The sequence below is a fragment of the Salmo salar genome, chromosome 15, assembly GCF_965601325.2.
Source record: "Salmo salar chromosome 15, fSalSal1, whole genome shotgun sequence".
In the NCBI taxonomy this organism is placed as follows: Eukaryota; Metazoa; Chordata; class Actinopteri; order Salmoniformes; family Salmonidae; genus Salmo; species Salmo salar.
The window spans coordinates 88154234-88170503 of record NC_138305.1 but is presented as its reverse complement, the minus strand read 5'-3'; the positions used below and the strand labels follow the sequence as shown (position 1 = coordinate 88170503).

The following is a 16270-nucleotide window of genomic DNA, read 5'->3' as shown; positions in this document are numbered from 1 at the left end:
AGTTCACGGTTATCTTGCGTGGCAGAAGATGGAGCGGAGGGCTCACAGTTTGAAAGCCTCCAACTGTGCAGCACTAAGCCTGAGCAGCACACTCCTCTGGCGACAGTGGTAACCTGATCCACCTGGGGCAGAATACCTGTCGATGACGAGCCTCTGTCAGCCCCTCCAAAGAAGGAATGCCACGAGAGGGGGGAGGGAGGAGGGAGAAGAGGGGAGAGGGAGAGAAAAGAGGGTGAAGAAAGGGAGGGGAAGGTGAGGGAGGGAGGGAGGGAGGGAGGGAGGGGAGAGGAGAGGGAGGAGGGGGTAGAGAGGGGAGGAGAGGGAGGTGAGCCACTTGAAGCCTAGTGAAGTGCAGCACACAGCAGCAGTCTGTACAGAGGTATCTCCGGGGGCTATGCTTTGCCACAGGGCATAGCGCAGTAGACTAATGAGTAGGTTCTAACGCGGTAGGTGCTGACATAGCATTTAATCCCACTGAGACTTCATCGTGCCTCTATAAGATATTACTAAAAGTGTTCTGAGACTACACCCAGTCAGTGGTAACAGGACAACATCTATTCACGAACAACTTGTTAAAAACGTCAGAGCTCACAGGTAACTACATGGGGTATTGGACCAAAGTGCAGCCAGGTGTAAGCTCTTTTATATTTATAGCATCAAGCCACCATTTTATGGTGCGGAAAAAATACTTAACAGTATCAAATTAGGGACCTTTGGGGCCATCCACTAATCTTAGAAAACCTTATAAAAATGGAAGGTCTTGCACAGTGTCATACAATATTTTTATTTAACCTTTATTTAACCAGGAAGTCCCATTGAGGTCAGAAGACCTCTTTCCCAAGGAAAGACCTCTCTACGTCATTAGATATTAGTAATGTTACTAGCCAGCCCAGCATCCCCTTTGCGTGACAGTGCCTTGACTCTAGGCCTCCTCCTCCCCTGGAGACCTGTGCTCTGTCCTTGGAACCCTATCCATCCCCATGCTCGACACATCAATAATCTGCTGTATACACAAGGCTTTTTTTTAAGAAACTGTCATGTGAAACAAATTTTCTGCCTATTTTTCCAGTCTGAGAAGGCCTCTGGATGAAGTTTCCTTTCTGAGGGATTCTCAGCCCAGCATAGTTAGAAACTAAACTTCACTCTGTCCTCCTCTCTTTCACACACAGACGCACACACACAGGCATAGACACACACACACACACACACAAACACACACATACACCTCAAACTCCTGAGTGATGTCAAAGTGGAACCTGACTAGACAGAAACCTCTGGGGTAGCTAAGTGGGTTAGTGGCATGTGACCCTCCTGACCACAAGTCTAGTCCTCTGTTCTCACACTCCATCAGCACCGATGCTTCCCTCCTCTCAAAACAATGTCATCATGTCACCCACCCACTGGGAAAACCTGAGCACAACTGCCATCCAGGTGATGTGTCTGTCCCTGCATCCTTGAAAAGAGATGCTAAATACACTTAGTGTTATAAGGACAGACTGGAGGGTCTATGAAGGTTAAAGAAGTTGGAGTCATTTCGTAGTGGAGTAATGTGCTCCATTTAAGCAGAGCTGCAATCCACCCCAGCCTCAGTGCAGCTGCTTTGGCTTTGACTTGACAGAGTCTTTCTTCACCGTGAGAGAGAGGGAGAGTGGCAGCGGTAACACCTTTCAGCTTAGCTGCAAGGAACCTGCAGCTGCACCTTTGCAGATAAACTGTAAAGCCAAACACCAACCCCCATGAAACATACGCCCAAATACACACACCAACACAAGTGGGCTCACACACAAGTATGAGTGCACACGAGCACGCACACATACACACACAGAAATACACTCATGACACATGCAGAAATGCACACCAAATACACAGTCAGCCTCAAAAAGGAATTATCTTTCCAAACCCCCAGTGCATTAATGATGGCTTCATTTCCTGATTCCTTCATCACTCCAAATGAGGCATCGCCTGTCAGTAGATCTCTCCTGTTCAAATAGCTCCAATAATTACCTGTGTTTTGTGCTGGACAAGGCTGGCATCCAAAGCAAATATTTCCAAGCGGAAAAGGATTCTGGCATGGCCAGGAGAAGTGCTCATTTATTTGGATTTAAAACGTTAACAAAAAAATATCTGTAGAGGATGGAATAACGTCTTAATGAAGTCAAAAGGGCTGCCTCAGTTCAGCAAAATGAGACATCTCTCCATTCTATCCCTCGATTTGCTGCGAGGAGGAGAGGGGGAAAAGGGAAGATTAAGAGATTGGTTGTGTTTGCGGAGGCCATGTCCGCTGGTTTCTCAGATAGCCTTGACTGTATATATAACATTTGGCCTTGTGCTGAGCTTCAGAGCCGTGTAAACATGGCGATTGAGTTACAGAAACTCCTCAAGCCGTATTTTGGAGACGCGCTCGTCTTTTTTCTAAACGGGTTCAATGACTCTCTGGGCATTTATTGCTGACCCAGCACTGGAGTTTTGAGGAGAAAAATAGAAAAATATGTGTATCTCCTCCTCAGTGCTGACCAAGATTTGTGTTTCAACAGACCCAACCGGCAGACAGACACAGACAGACAGGAAGGCAGGCAGGCAGGCAGGCTGGCAGGCAGACACAGGCAGACAGACAGAAGTCTTTGTCGTCCAGACCAGAGCAGACATCACAGAGAAATGAGGAGGTGAGACCGAGGCCGGCCATTCACCCTGTTTGTGATTTTCATTTACAGGGGTTTAAGAAACACACGCTACCTAATAAGGCAGCAGTAAGGGCCAGGCTGAAGGCATGCTGCCTGAGCTGCTCTAGTAGGTGAAGGAGACATTATGAGGATAATGTCGGATGGGAGGAAGGAAGGAAGGAAGGAAGGAAGGAAGGAAGGAAGGAAGGAAGGAAGGAAGGAAGGAAGGAAGGAAGGAAGGAAGGAAGGAAGGAAGGAAGGAAGGAAGGAAGGAAGGAGCATAGTCCCAAATTAAAACAAGATCCTTTCTCTTTTAAACAGGATTAGAGGATTTCCTCTTTCCTCTCCATTGCTGCTGGAGTTCAATGACACGACTCTTTCCACCCTCTTCACTGAACGGTGACCACGGCGCCAGGTTTGAACCGAGCCGAGCCGCTCTGAGAGGAGCCCTCAGTGCACACAGACACTGGCCACGTGTAAACAAACACACTGCGCTAATCAGGCACATGTCAGCAGGAGGATGCACAAGTTGATGTGTTGCCTGAGGCCACGCATGCTCTCTGTCGGTTAGCTGGATGGATGAGAAACTGAACTCAGAGCAGTGGGGGTGCTACTAGACTAGAGATACTTTGTGTTGCTTAGTCAATGCACTTTCTTAGGTTAAGCCAATGTATAGTGTTGTACGTTCAGGTCACTTTTACTCAGGATGATTTAAACCCTGACTAGCGTGACCACAACACACAAAAACAAACAAGCCTTTGCTTAGGCTGTATTTAGATTTGAATTCAGTGGAACAGCTTGTTTTCATACTAACACGATATAAACAAAGCTAATGCTGCTTTGATTGAAACCCAGCCTCCAACGATGCGCTCGTCGCTCAGGTAACGATTTTTGGTAAATATACACAGAGAGCCTGAACTCCCACTGTCTCACTCAGTTATCCCATAAATGAAAAATGAGCTTTGGTCATACCAAATGGTATTCCTCAGTTCCTCCAAAAGAAGTCTGGAAGTATTTTAAAAACAAACCCCAGGATGTGTGTTTGGGGTGAACAGGCTGGTGCCAAGAAGACAAGAGGCCCTGACGGCTGGCTGTCTGCTGGATGCTTACATCCCTAAAGCCCAATCCCAGGCTTGAGTTTCCCTGCCAGTCGGCTCAGCTGGAATTGTTCATGTCATGGTGAATGGGGCCGAACAATCCTGAGGGAAAGAGAGTGTTGATATCCTCTTCAGGAGCCAGCTAATACACCAAACCCAAATCCTCCTCCTCCCTTGCAACTCCTCACTCCACCCTCCATCTCCTCTTCCTGGACTGTGGAAAGCCTCCATGCCCAAACCTGACCTGTGTGTGTCACAACAGCAGCAAATTGATTGCACTGGGAGGGTATCTGATTAGATAGCTCTGGGTATCTGCATCTGCAATGGAGAGATGGTGGAGGGGACGTTTATTACTAAGAGCTTAGACTTTTTGATTTCCCCTGGATCAAACCAGAGGAGTGATAGCCTTTCCTCTTGGCCATGCTAGGAGAGTAGAGGTGTTAACCAAGGCATCATTATCTGGGCTCCCTCTCAGATAGCCAACAGACTGACCCACATGATGACCATAGGGGAACAGTGAGGGTAAAGTAATCTACTCATGTCCAGAAGAGAATAAAACACTATCTGTCAAAATCTAGTCATGTGAGGGGTTATCACACTACCATTTAAAGTGTAACAAAAGCACTTAAAAGTGATGCATCAAAGGATGCGTGCTTCAAAGAGTGAGGATGGAGTGAATCAACGTGAGGCTCTCTGATGACTGGACTTTCCCATCAGCCCCCTGGTCAATAATACATCAGGCTGAATCCTGGCAGTTTGATTAGCCAGCCTTAGAACAAGATCCCTGGGGATTAGAGGTACAGGCTCAACCAAGCGATCACTCAAAGCTGTCACAATAGATTGGGGGAAAAACATTTAGTCAGAGGGCTGTTGCCATGGGAATGGGATTATCACAAAAGAGAATAAGGACATTTCATGTAGACAACTTTGGTTTGAGGTTGAAATAGAAGAACAGTGAATACTTTGACTATACAGTAGTTCATGCTCTTTGTTGACAGAAGATGACTGAGGATAATCATATTGTTACTTTAACATAAGTAAAGGTGTTATAAGCAATAGTATTGATATTGTTCTCTCTTAACTAAACACAAGTTATGTGAGTCTGAGACCCTAGGTACTGCTCCTACAACTGACGAGAGAGAGAGAGAGCGAGAGAGAGAGAGAGAGAGAGAGCGAGAGAGAGAGAGAGAGAGAGAGAGAGAGATTTAAAAAGGTTGCCGTAGGCAGACCTGGCTCTCAAGAGAAGACAGGCTATGTGCACACTGCCCACAAAATGAGGTGGAAACTGAGCTGCACTTCCTAACCTCCTGCAAAATGTATGACCATATTAGAGACACATATTTCCCTCAGATTACACAGACCCACAATGAATTTGAAAACAAACACAATTTTGATAAACTCACATATCTATTGGGTGAAATACCATAGTGTGCAATAACAGCAGCAAGATTTGTGACCTGTTGACCCAAGAAAATGGCAACCAGTGAAGAACAAACACCATTGTAAATGGTGTTTTTTTACTTTATTTGCACATCGTTAAAACACTGTATATAGACATTATATATTTGAAATGTCTATATTCTTTTGGAACTTGTGTGAGTGTAATATTTGCTGTTCACTTTTTATTGTTTATTTCACATTTGTTTATCCATTTCAATTGCTTTGGCAATGTAAACATATGTTTCCCATGCCAATAAAGCCCCTTGAATTGAATTTAGGGAGAGAGAGATATGGAGAGGGAGTGGTGGAAGGTTAGGAACAGGGGCGGCCGTGCAGTGCTTCTTCCTTCCAGAGAACACAGACAGACAGGGTTTTCTGCCGGGGCCAAAGGTTAGTAAAGATGGGATTTGTGATTTGGTAGCTATAAATCCATCAGGGTGTACTTCTACAGATGTTAATGATACAGTTGTTGGCACCACATATCCCTACTTGAGCAATTCCAATGGACCATACCAATGATAAGAAGGATTTGGGGTTCTAGAGAACCATATAAAAGAAAACACATAGCTCATCAATGTGGGGACATTTGTACCTTAGTGGGGAATAATGGACATCATGCATTTGCTATTGATTGTTATGCGAATGTGTGTTTTGAATTGAATTCAAATCAAAAAAATAATTATCCTACAGGCCACCTTTTAAGAGCATAAAAAGTCCTTCTCTCCCAACATCATGATGAACTTGTGGTGGTAATTCAGTAAAGGCCGTTAAAAAAAGTGGTTTCGCTCATAAAGAATATAATGACATTGTTTCCGCTTCACTTCAGCACTACAGTGTGCCTCGTCGTAGAGATCTCGAGACATCAGTGACTACAGAGCGCACCATGAGGTAAATTATACAGCGACCCACAGAGACATCTTACTCCACATGCACATCTTCACTGTGCTGTGACTAGAGGTCGACCGATTAAGCAGAATGGCCGATTAGTTAGGGCCGATTTCAAGTTTTCATAACAATCGGAAATCTGTATTTTTGGACGCCGATTTGGCCGTTTTTTTTTAGACCTTTATTTAACTAGGCAAGTCAGTTAAGAACACATTCTTATTTTCAATGACGGCCTAGTAACGGTGGGTTAACTGCCTTGTTCAGGGGCAGAAAGACAGATTTTTACCTTGTCAGCTCAGGGATTCAATCTTGCAACCTTATGGTTAACTAGTCCAACGCTCTAACCACCTGCTTTACGTTGCACTCCACGAGGAGCCTGCCTGTTACGCGAATGCAGTAAGAAGCCAAGGTAAGTTGCTAGCTAGCACTAAACCTATCTTATAAAAAACAATCAATCAATCATAATCACTAGTTAACTACACATGGTTGATGATATTACTAGTTTATCTAGCCTGTCCTGCGTTGCATATAATCGCTTAGGTACACGTTGCTCCAACCATAAACATCAATGCCTTTCTTAAAATCAATACACAAGTATATATTTTTAAACCTGCATTTTTAGTTCATATTGCCTGCTAACATGAATTTCTTTTAACTAGGGAATATGTGTCACTTCTCTTGCAAACAGAGTCAGGGTATATGCAGCAGTTTGGGCCGCCTGGCTCGTTGCGAACTGTGAAGACTATTTCTTCCTAACAAAGACAGCCGACTTCGCCAAACGGGGGATGATTTAACAAAAGCGCATTTGCGAAAAAATCACAATCGTTGCACGACTGTACCTAACCATAAACATCAATGCCTTTCTTAAAATCAATACACAGAAGTATATATTTTTGGTTCTGTATTTCACTGACAGGAAAAACGTGTTGTTTTCGAGATGATAGTTTCCAGATTCGACCATATTAATGACCTAAGGCTCGTATTTCTGTGTGTTATTATGTTATAATTAAGTCTATGATTTGATAGAGCAGTCTGACTGAGCAGTGGTAGGCAGCAGCAGGCTCGTAAGCATTCATTCAAAACAGCACTTCGTGCGTTTTGCCAGCAGCTCTTCGCAATGCATAGCGCTGTTTATGACTTCAAGCCTATTAACTCCCAAGATTAGGCTGGCGTAACCGATGTGAAATGGCTAGCTAGTTAGCCGGGTGCGCGCTAATAGTGTTTCAAACGTCACTCGCTCTGAGACTTGGAGTAGTTGTTCCCCTTGTATCTGCATGGGTAACGCTGCTTCGAGGGTGGCTGTTGTCGATGTGTTCCTGGTTCGAGCCCAGGTAGGAGTGAGGAGAGGGACGGAAGCTATACTGTTACACTGGCAATACTAAAGTGCCTATAAGAACATCCAATAGTCAAAGGTATATGAAATACAAATTGTATAGAGAGAAATAGTCCTATAATTCCTAATAATAACTACAACCTAAAACTTCTTACCTGGGAATATTGAAGACTCATGTTAAAAGGAACCACCAGCTTTCATATGTTCTCATGTTCTGAGCAAGGAACTTAAACGTTAGCTTTTTTACATGGCACATATTGCACTTTTACTTTCTTCTCCAACACTTTGTTTTTGCATTATTTAAACCAAATTGAACATGTTTCATTATTTATTTGAGCTAAATTGATTGTATTGATGTATTATATTAAGTTAAAATAAGTGTTCATTCAGTATTGTTGTAATTGTCATTATTACAAATAAAAAAATGACAAATCGGCCGATTAATCGGTATCTTAATCGGTATCGGCGTTGAAAAATCATAAGCGGTCGACCTCTGGCTATGACATCACGTTGCTTCCACCTGAATTCCTGACTTCCTCATGTCTTTGTGAGGTGTGTAGGGCTCTGCCGCCTGCCACTGCCGCCCAACATCATTAACACTGCTAGAGCCAATTACCAGGAGTCATGTGGTGCTGACCGGCCGGTGGGGGCCAGAAGAACGCCTCGTTGGCAACTCCTGCCCTAGCCCAGCCGTCTGACAGAGGGCAACAGGAGAGGAGAGGAGGGGCCAGGACCGTGTGAGAGAAGGCAACAGGAGAGGAGAGGAGGGGCCAGGGCCGTGTGACAGAGGGCAACAGGAGAGGAGAGGAGGGGCCAGGACCGTGTGAGAGAAGGCAACAGGAGAGGAGAGGAGGGGCTAGGGCCGTCTGACAGAGGGCAACAGGAGAGTAGAGGAGTGGCCAGGGCCGTGTGACAGAGGGCGACAGGAGAGGAGAGGAGGGGCCAGGACCGTGTGAGAGAAGGCAACAGGAGAGGAGAGGAGGGGCCAGGGCCGTGTGACAGAAGGCAACAGGAGAGGAGAGGAGGGGCCAGGACCGTGTGAGAGAAGGCAACAGGAGAGTAGAGGAGGGGCCAGGACCGTGTGAGAGAAGGCAACAGGAGAGGAGAGGAGGGGCCAGGGCCGTGTGACAGAGGGCAACAGGAGAGTAGAGGAGTGGCCAGGGCCGTCTGACAGAGGGCAACAGGAGAGGAGAGGAGGGGCCAGGACCGTGTGAGAGAAGGCAACAGGAGAGGAGAGGAGGGGCCAGGGCCGTGTGCCAGAGGGCAACAGGAGAGGAGAGGAGGGGCCAGGACCGTGTGAGAGAAGGCAACAGGAGAGGAGAGGAGGGGCCAGGACCGTGTGACAGAGGGCAATAGGAGAGGAGAGGAGGGGGCAGGACCGTGTGACAAAGGACAACAGGAGAGGAGAGGAGGGGCCAGGGCCGTGACAGAGGGCAACAGGAGAGGAGAGGAGAGGAGAGGAGAGGAGAGGAGAGGAGAGGAGAGGAGAGGAGAGGAGAGGAGAGGAGAGGAGAGGAGAGGAGAGGAGAGGAGAGGAGAGGAGAGGAGATGAGAGGAGACGAGAGGAGAGGAGAGGAAGTGCCAGGGCCATGTGACAGAGGGCAACAGGAGAGGAGAGGAGAGGAGAGGAGGGAGAGGAGAGGAGAGGAGAGGAGAGGAGAGGAGAGGAGAGGAGAGGAGAGGAGAGGAGAGGAGAGGAGAGGAGAGGAGAGGAGAGGAGAGGAAGTGCCAGGGCCATGTGAGAGAGGGCAACAGGAGAGGAGAGGAGAGGAGAGGAAGTGCCAGGGCCATGTGACAGAGGGCAACAGGAGAGGAGAGGAGAGGAGAGGAGAGGAGAGGGAGAGGAGAGGAGAGGAGAGGAGAGGAGAGGAGAGGAGAGGAGAGGAGAGGAGAGGAGAGGAGAGGAGAGGAGGAGGGAGAGGAAGTGCCAGGGCCATGTGAGAGAGGGCAACAGGAGAGTAGAGGAGTGAGGGAATCAAAGCCATCCCAAGCATGTGAATCATCAACCTCAGGTGTTAAACAGATTTTTCTGTTGGTAAGAGCGAAAGGGACTTGGCTCTATGTGAACTTTGGAGGATCAGATCAGGTGAATCACTCACTGATTAAAGTGATACATCTGTCCTGTCTTGTCCATGTGTCAGTCTGTTCTCCAACCCACTAGCCAGAGGCTCAATTAGGTCTGATCTCCTTTGGGCACCAGCTGCACAACCACTCCAGTTACAGGCCAACAGAACTAATCTTATCGAAGGGGTCTAAAAGCACTTAAACCTGTAGGAAATTGAGGGGTAACATGAAACCCCCACCAATGCTTCTTCCTCCCCTGTTTCTGTGGTAAGGATGAATCTCTTAGCATTCTGGAGCGGGGATGTATAAGGTTTTCTTTCCAAATCTTCCAAACTCTCATCCAGCCCACAAGGCCAGGGTAATTGCTGAGAAATAATAGGTGGCGCTCGGAAACTAGAAACCTTTTCAGCACCATTACATGCCTTACCCACTCGAAATAGTTTATCGCTAATTACATGCTTTACATTTGTTAGTCATTGAATGTGTGCAAAAAAAGTTACATCTGTTTCATTGAACGTGTTATTGCACTGTCTCTATGGGAGGTCAAACGATTCAAACGATTCAACGATGATTCATCCACTTGTTATTTACATCTGCGGGGGGACTAACTACGGCATATTACCAGGGACACCATGTGTAATGCAGAAGGACAAGGAGTCATTTTATACATCTAAATCCACGAAAAGCTGCTGAGACCTGGGACGGAGTGAGAGAAAACAGGAAAAGCAGGGTCAGTTGGATGATTCCTCTGCCTGCTGGCCAACAGGTCATCTGTGAAGAACACTGAAGTACAACCATGGCAGGAATATTTATAGGATGATACACACATAACAAATCATCCCCACATGAACACACACACACAAACAAACAATTGAATACAGAACTATGTATGTGTGTGAGTATGTGCAAGGGTGTGTACATCTCTGTGTACGTGATTGCGTGCGTGTTTGTGTTTGTCTGTGTGTGTGTGTGTGTGTGTGTGTGTGTGTGTGTGTGTGTGTGTGTGTGTGTGTGTGTGTGTGTGTGTGTGTGTGTGTGTGTGTGTGTGTGTGTGTGTGTGTGTGTGTGTGTGTGTGTGTGTGTGTGTGTGTGTGTGCCTGCACATAAAACAAGTGCATGGATGATAAGACAGAGGGAAATATATCAAAGGGATTGATGGAAGCTTGGCCTGAAGAGGCAGCAGGCTTACAACCACAGATACTCCAGTTACACACCTGCATGCAAGGGAAGAGCTCATCCACAGCATAGCAAATGATCCACACACAAATAAATAGGCCATGCTAAATGACTTGGAAAATAACCCTGCTTCAGACTGTACACTTGTTTTGAGTTAGGAGAGAGAGAGAGAGAGAGAGAGAGAGAGAGAGAGAGAGAGAGAGAGAGAGAGAGAGAGAGAGAGAGAGAGAGAGAGACACTTTGCTACTTTGAGTTCTTTAAGGGCATGAGAAACATACATGGGTGGTTGTTGACTTTTAATGCCCACAGCAGGTATACGATGTTGATAAGTAAAGTTGTAGGTTAAGTGCTGATAAATAGTTTATCTATTGTTCATGTTACCATGCTAGAAAGAATACACTGATTTAATTCACAACCAACACATAATCACTCTATCCTACACCAATTAAGCATTTTGCAAACTGACAATAATACAGAGACAATGACTCACAGAGAAGAGAGAGACATCTGTCAACACATAACCTGTCTATGACAGATTAGAGTAGTTATTCTCATTCATGGTGAACACACAGCAACAAACAACATAAAAGTTTCAAATGTTTCATGATGAGGTTCAAATCAATGTTTCTGTCTGAGGAGAAGCCAGGTTTGACTTGAGGTTTTGGAGCAGGGAGAGGGAGCCTGTGGGAGAGGGAGAGGAGGGAGAGGGGATATGGTAGAGGGAGGGAGGGAGGCTAAAGGGAGTGGGAGACTGTGGAGAGAGGGAGAGAAGAATAGAGGGGGAGAGGGAAAGGGAGGGTGGCTATGTTTAGCACCTGAGAAGAATTAATTGTTTAACCTTTTAAGTTAAAGGTGTGCTCCACGGGGCTGATATGAATGGCACACTGTTGTAGTACTACCCTGACCTGTTGAAAAAACAGGAGGCTTTATTCACATGTGGAAAAAATAAGTAGTGAGAGCGTAGTCTACCTGCTATATGGGACCAGGAAACGTCTTCCAGAAGTGAACTACAGTAGTAGCAAAGATTTTTAGAACTAACCCAAGATAGACCCGAACCTGTCTTTTTAATGGGAGCAAATGAATCATAGTGGGCAGAACGAGCAAGAAAGTGGGCAGAGTCAAACACGAGCTAGTGAGATCCTATTGGCTTATTCTAGCATATTTGCATATTTCCATTAGGGAATGCCTACCCTGTGAGGTGTGTGTGTGCAACAACTAAATTGGCCCTTGCTCTCCTAATCAAACGTTGGAAATGGGTAAAGTCTACTAAACGCAATCCACTCTGTTTGTTACAGAGTCTAGTTTGCAAACAGAAAACTCTATGGAGATCAAATATTTTATTGATGAGAAATTTTGCAGAATGCTGACCAAAATCCATCTCGCTCCATCTTCTCCCACCGCCGGCCACATGGCTTCCTCTCATCACCATATTTGGTAGTGAGTGGAAACGCCAACCGGATGCTTCACATTTATACATCCGGTGAAATATCTGGCTCATTGTTCTATCTGTGGTAGTAGTCTAAAAGTCACACTTTAGCCCTGACAAATAAATCATCCCAGCCCCAAAGCCCTTTTTTGAGGTATGATAGACATCCAGTCTGGAAGATACATTCGTGCAACAACATGAATTATGTCAAGTTCAATATTTAAGACTTGCACATGTGCTGTTGAAAGGAAACCAGGCATTTCCTACTCAGGGACCTTATGTGTGCAGAAATATAAACGCGACATGCAACAGTTTCAAAGATTTTACTGAGTTACAGTTCAGAGAAGGAAAACAGTCATTTGAAATAAATAAATTAGGCCCTAATATATGGATTTCACATGACTGGGCATGGGCGCTGCCATGGTTGGGTCCCATTCCTTAGACGATCCCGCAGATGTAGAAGCCAGATGTGGAAGTCCTGGGCTGCCGTGGTTACACGTGGTCTGTGGGTTGTGAGGCCAAATGGCAAATTCTCTAAAACGACGTTGGAGGTGGCTTATGGTAGAGAAATGAACATTCAATATTCTGGCAACAGCTCTGGTGGACATTCCTGCAGTCAGCATGCCACTTGCATGCTCCCTCAAAACTTGAGACATCTGTAGCATTGTGGTGTGTGACAAAACGGATCATTTTAGAGTGGCCTTTTATTGTCCTCTGCACAAGTTGCACCTGGGTAATGATGATGCTGTTTAATCAGCTTGTTGATATGCCACATCTGTCAGTGGGATGGATTATCTTGGCAAAGGAGAAATGCTCACTAACAGGGATGTAAACAAATGTGTGCACAAAATTTGCGAGAAATAAGCTTTTTTGTGCATATGGAAGATTTCTGGGATCTTTTATTTTAGCTCATGAAACATGGGACCAACACTTTACATGTTGCGTTTATATTTTTGTTCAGTATAGTTCTCTCCTTGAGCTATCCAGCAAAATGACTGTAAGGACACAAGGTCATACATCTGTTCATCAGAAAACACACACCAGGACGCACTCACACACACTCACCAAGGCAGTTGTGTCCGTCGTGTGCCAGCCGGAAGCCGTCATAGCATATGCACCTGTAGTTCCCCGGGATGTTGATGCAGTCATGGACACAGCCACCGTTGTACTCACTCGCACACTCGTCTAAATCTGCAGGGAGGAAGAGACAGAGGGACGGGTTATGAAATGGGTAAGGGGTATGGGTCAAGACTATGGGATGTTAATGATTGACCTGCACCCCACCACCCTTGGTTTCACTCAGCATATAGCCTGAGAGGGTGTTGTTGGTCAAATGAAACAGAGATTGGTATGACAAACTTTGCTACTTGTAAGACATTTTTAAGGAGTATTTTATTTCAACAATTGTTTGCATTCAGGTCGGAAATGTTGCATGTACAGTATCCCTCATGAAATCTGCATAAGCACAACAAATCCAAGTGGCAGAAGACAAAAAAGATGCACATGAGAAGAGACTGAATCAGTGAGTGGGTGTGATGGGAGACAAATGGGTATGAAACAAGACCTGATGTGATATATTTAATGTACTATAAATATTAGTAAGTCAAGTTGAATCAACCTTTAGAGGCAGGCAGAGAGGGTACAGTCAGAGGCGGAAATCCCGGGGGGGACAGGGGGGACACGACCCCCCCATCCTGGGAAAAATATGATTTGTCCCCCCCAATATGTCACTGAAACATAACTATGTAATTTAAATAATATTAATAATACGCAATGAAAGCAATTGTGCTGATTATAGACACTTAATAGCGCGTTTTTAAGTTTCAAAAGATTGCGACCCCCCCACCCTTTGCCTCACAATGGTTTGATCCACTGACAGTTCTTTAGTTGGCAAGGTAACAGAGGGGTCGTGTCTACTGTCTGAAAGGCACTCAATGAACGTAACTGACGTGAGGTTAATCCAGTCAATCACGCACACACACTAGCTGAATATGCAGAGCTAGCGGGCAAATATTAATTATTAAGCTAGCTAGTACCTATTCCATTTATGTGGCGTCGTCAAAGATGGAATCTTTGCTATCGTCAATTTATTCCAAGATCAGCATGCAGATGATGTAAGTTAGTGCTTCAAAGTCCCTGTGATAAGGTTAGCGATAAACTGAAGTCCAAACTGAACAGAACTACACTCTCTTCTACCATTGTCTCAAATATATTTAATGGTCTCGTTGCAAAAGCTAAATTGTCGCAAGGGAACTTTTATTTATTTATTTTATTTCACCTTTATTTAACCCGGGTAGCAAAGATTATAGCAAACACCACTGAAACGGAATTGGTGCTCGCTAGCTTTGCAAATTCAGCTATTGTTGGAAGCCAGCCAATATGAAACAAACTATTAAAATTACAAAAGGTTGCAGCATATGTTGTGTAAATGGTGAACTCATACAGCTGTCAACTCTTGTCATTTTAATCCGTTTCACATTTGCTAGCTACCTTTTAGATCGAAGCCCAAATAGAATGATAGAAGATAAGATGATAGAAGCCCATCTCCTACTGTAAATAACCTACACACACTGTGTGTGTGTGTAGCCAGCCAGCCAGGTAGAAAAATGGCAGGACGGACATCAGAGTATTTTTCAGTACACCAAAACGCAAAGTAAGAACCCTAGTAGCCTAATATGTCAAAGACTACTTGATAAAATGCTCATAAGAAAGAAATGAAATTCTAATGGAAATGTTTCACAATGATGTCATTAGGCAGAGCAGGCAACAGATGGCACACAGACAGCAGAGTTGGGGACAGATATGCAGGGACAGACTGGCAGAGACAGGGAGTCTCAGGTAAGTTTGTTGAGTCTTTGTTTGGCAACATTATGAAAGGTTCTCCATTTTTTTGACTTGTAAAATAGGAACATAATTGGAAAATGCCATGGATACCAACCACTCTCAACTTAAACTGGTGACTGAACTAAGATTTGTTAAAGGCAATGGTATTGCTGTTGTGATTAGTTGTGTTGTTTTGGGTACCGGTAGTTAGGAGTACGGCAAACACCTTTTTTCTTTGGTTCCTCAATATACATTTACCATATTACAATGTAGGCTATGTGTTACAGCACTACTTTTGGTGTCCCCCTCAGGAATTGCTCTTGAGAAAATTTCATGTAATTGTCCCCTCCAAAGTTCATATCAGATTTTTGCCCCTGGGTACAGTAATTGTGGATGGGGAAAGTGAATTTGTCCATGAAGACAGGAAGATAACAGCTGAGATATGCTTTGGTGGTAGGAGAGAGAGGCAAAGAGAGAGAGAGAGACAGAGGGAGAGAGAGAGAGAGAGAGAGAGAGAGAGAGAGAGAGAAAGAGAGATTGTTGGCCCGTATAGGGCCAACAATCTGCGTGGTTCAGCTCCTCTTTGCAGCTGACTGGTACAGATGCCTCAGTGCTTGATTTGACTTGACAGCAGTGGGCTGAGCCTGGACCAGTGCACTATCCCTCTAACTCCCAGAGCTGCCTGCTACCACAACATTCTGCTGCTCCATCCCATGATGTCACACAGGAGACACTAATGCCAGTCTCACTCTCATCTACCTCGGGCTAAGAGCATCTCATCCCCTCGACGAGTGGAGGCTTCCTCCCTCTTCTTCACAACACTGTCATTTCTCAAGATGAAAATGATTCTATCCACTCAACTCCATTGTTCAGTCTGTTACAGACCAATTTGACTCATGAATGCAGCACCATCAAATTCCTATCAAACAGGGGGATTTACTCAACGGGCAATACCAGTGAGATAAAAACTAAATCATGTTCTAGGGGTTAAAAGAGAGAGAGAGATCAAGAGAGAGAAAGAGAGAGAGAGAAAGAGAAAGAGAGAGGTCTCTGTGATGACTTGGACAGGGGACTTTGCTAAGAGGCACTGAGGAATGATGCAGCTGCAGTGGTTCCCCTGCTGATTGACTAGACTAGATTGAGTGGATAGAATGGTTCTGAACCAGCCTGTCATGTTTCCTGTTTCCTGCTCTCCCTGACAACCTCCCTGGCATCTTGAGACAGAGGGTGTGCCCTGCCAAGGTGTGTTTGCCAGCCTCATGTCTGCCAGACTGCTAACAGGACTCTCAGTGCAGCACGTCACCTGAGACCACTCTAAGGACCAAAGCTCCCTCCACACACCATGAGTCAGGCCCCATCAGCAAAT

At 45.2% G+C, this 16270-nt stretch overlaps 1 protein-coding gene across 4 annotated transcripts in view; it reads right to left on the bottom strand.

The window, feature by feature from the left end:
• Positions 1-16270, bottom strand: part of LOC106572352 (signal peptide, CUB and EGF-like domain-containing protein 3) — a 115112-nt gene that overhangs the window by 62105 nt on the left and 36737 nt on the right. For all 4 annotated transcript variants that reach the window (XM_014146408.3, XM_014146409.3, XM_014146410.3 and 1 more), the window contains exon 3: positions 13147-13272. In XM_014146408.3, coding sequence (XP_014001883.1) covers positions 13147-13272 — 126 coding nt within the window. The remainder of the gene's footprint in view (positions 1-13146; positions 13273-16270) is intronic.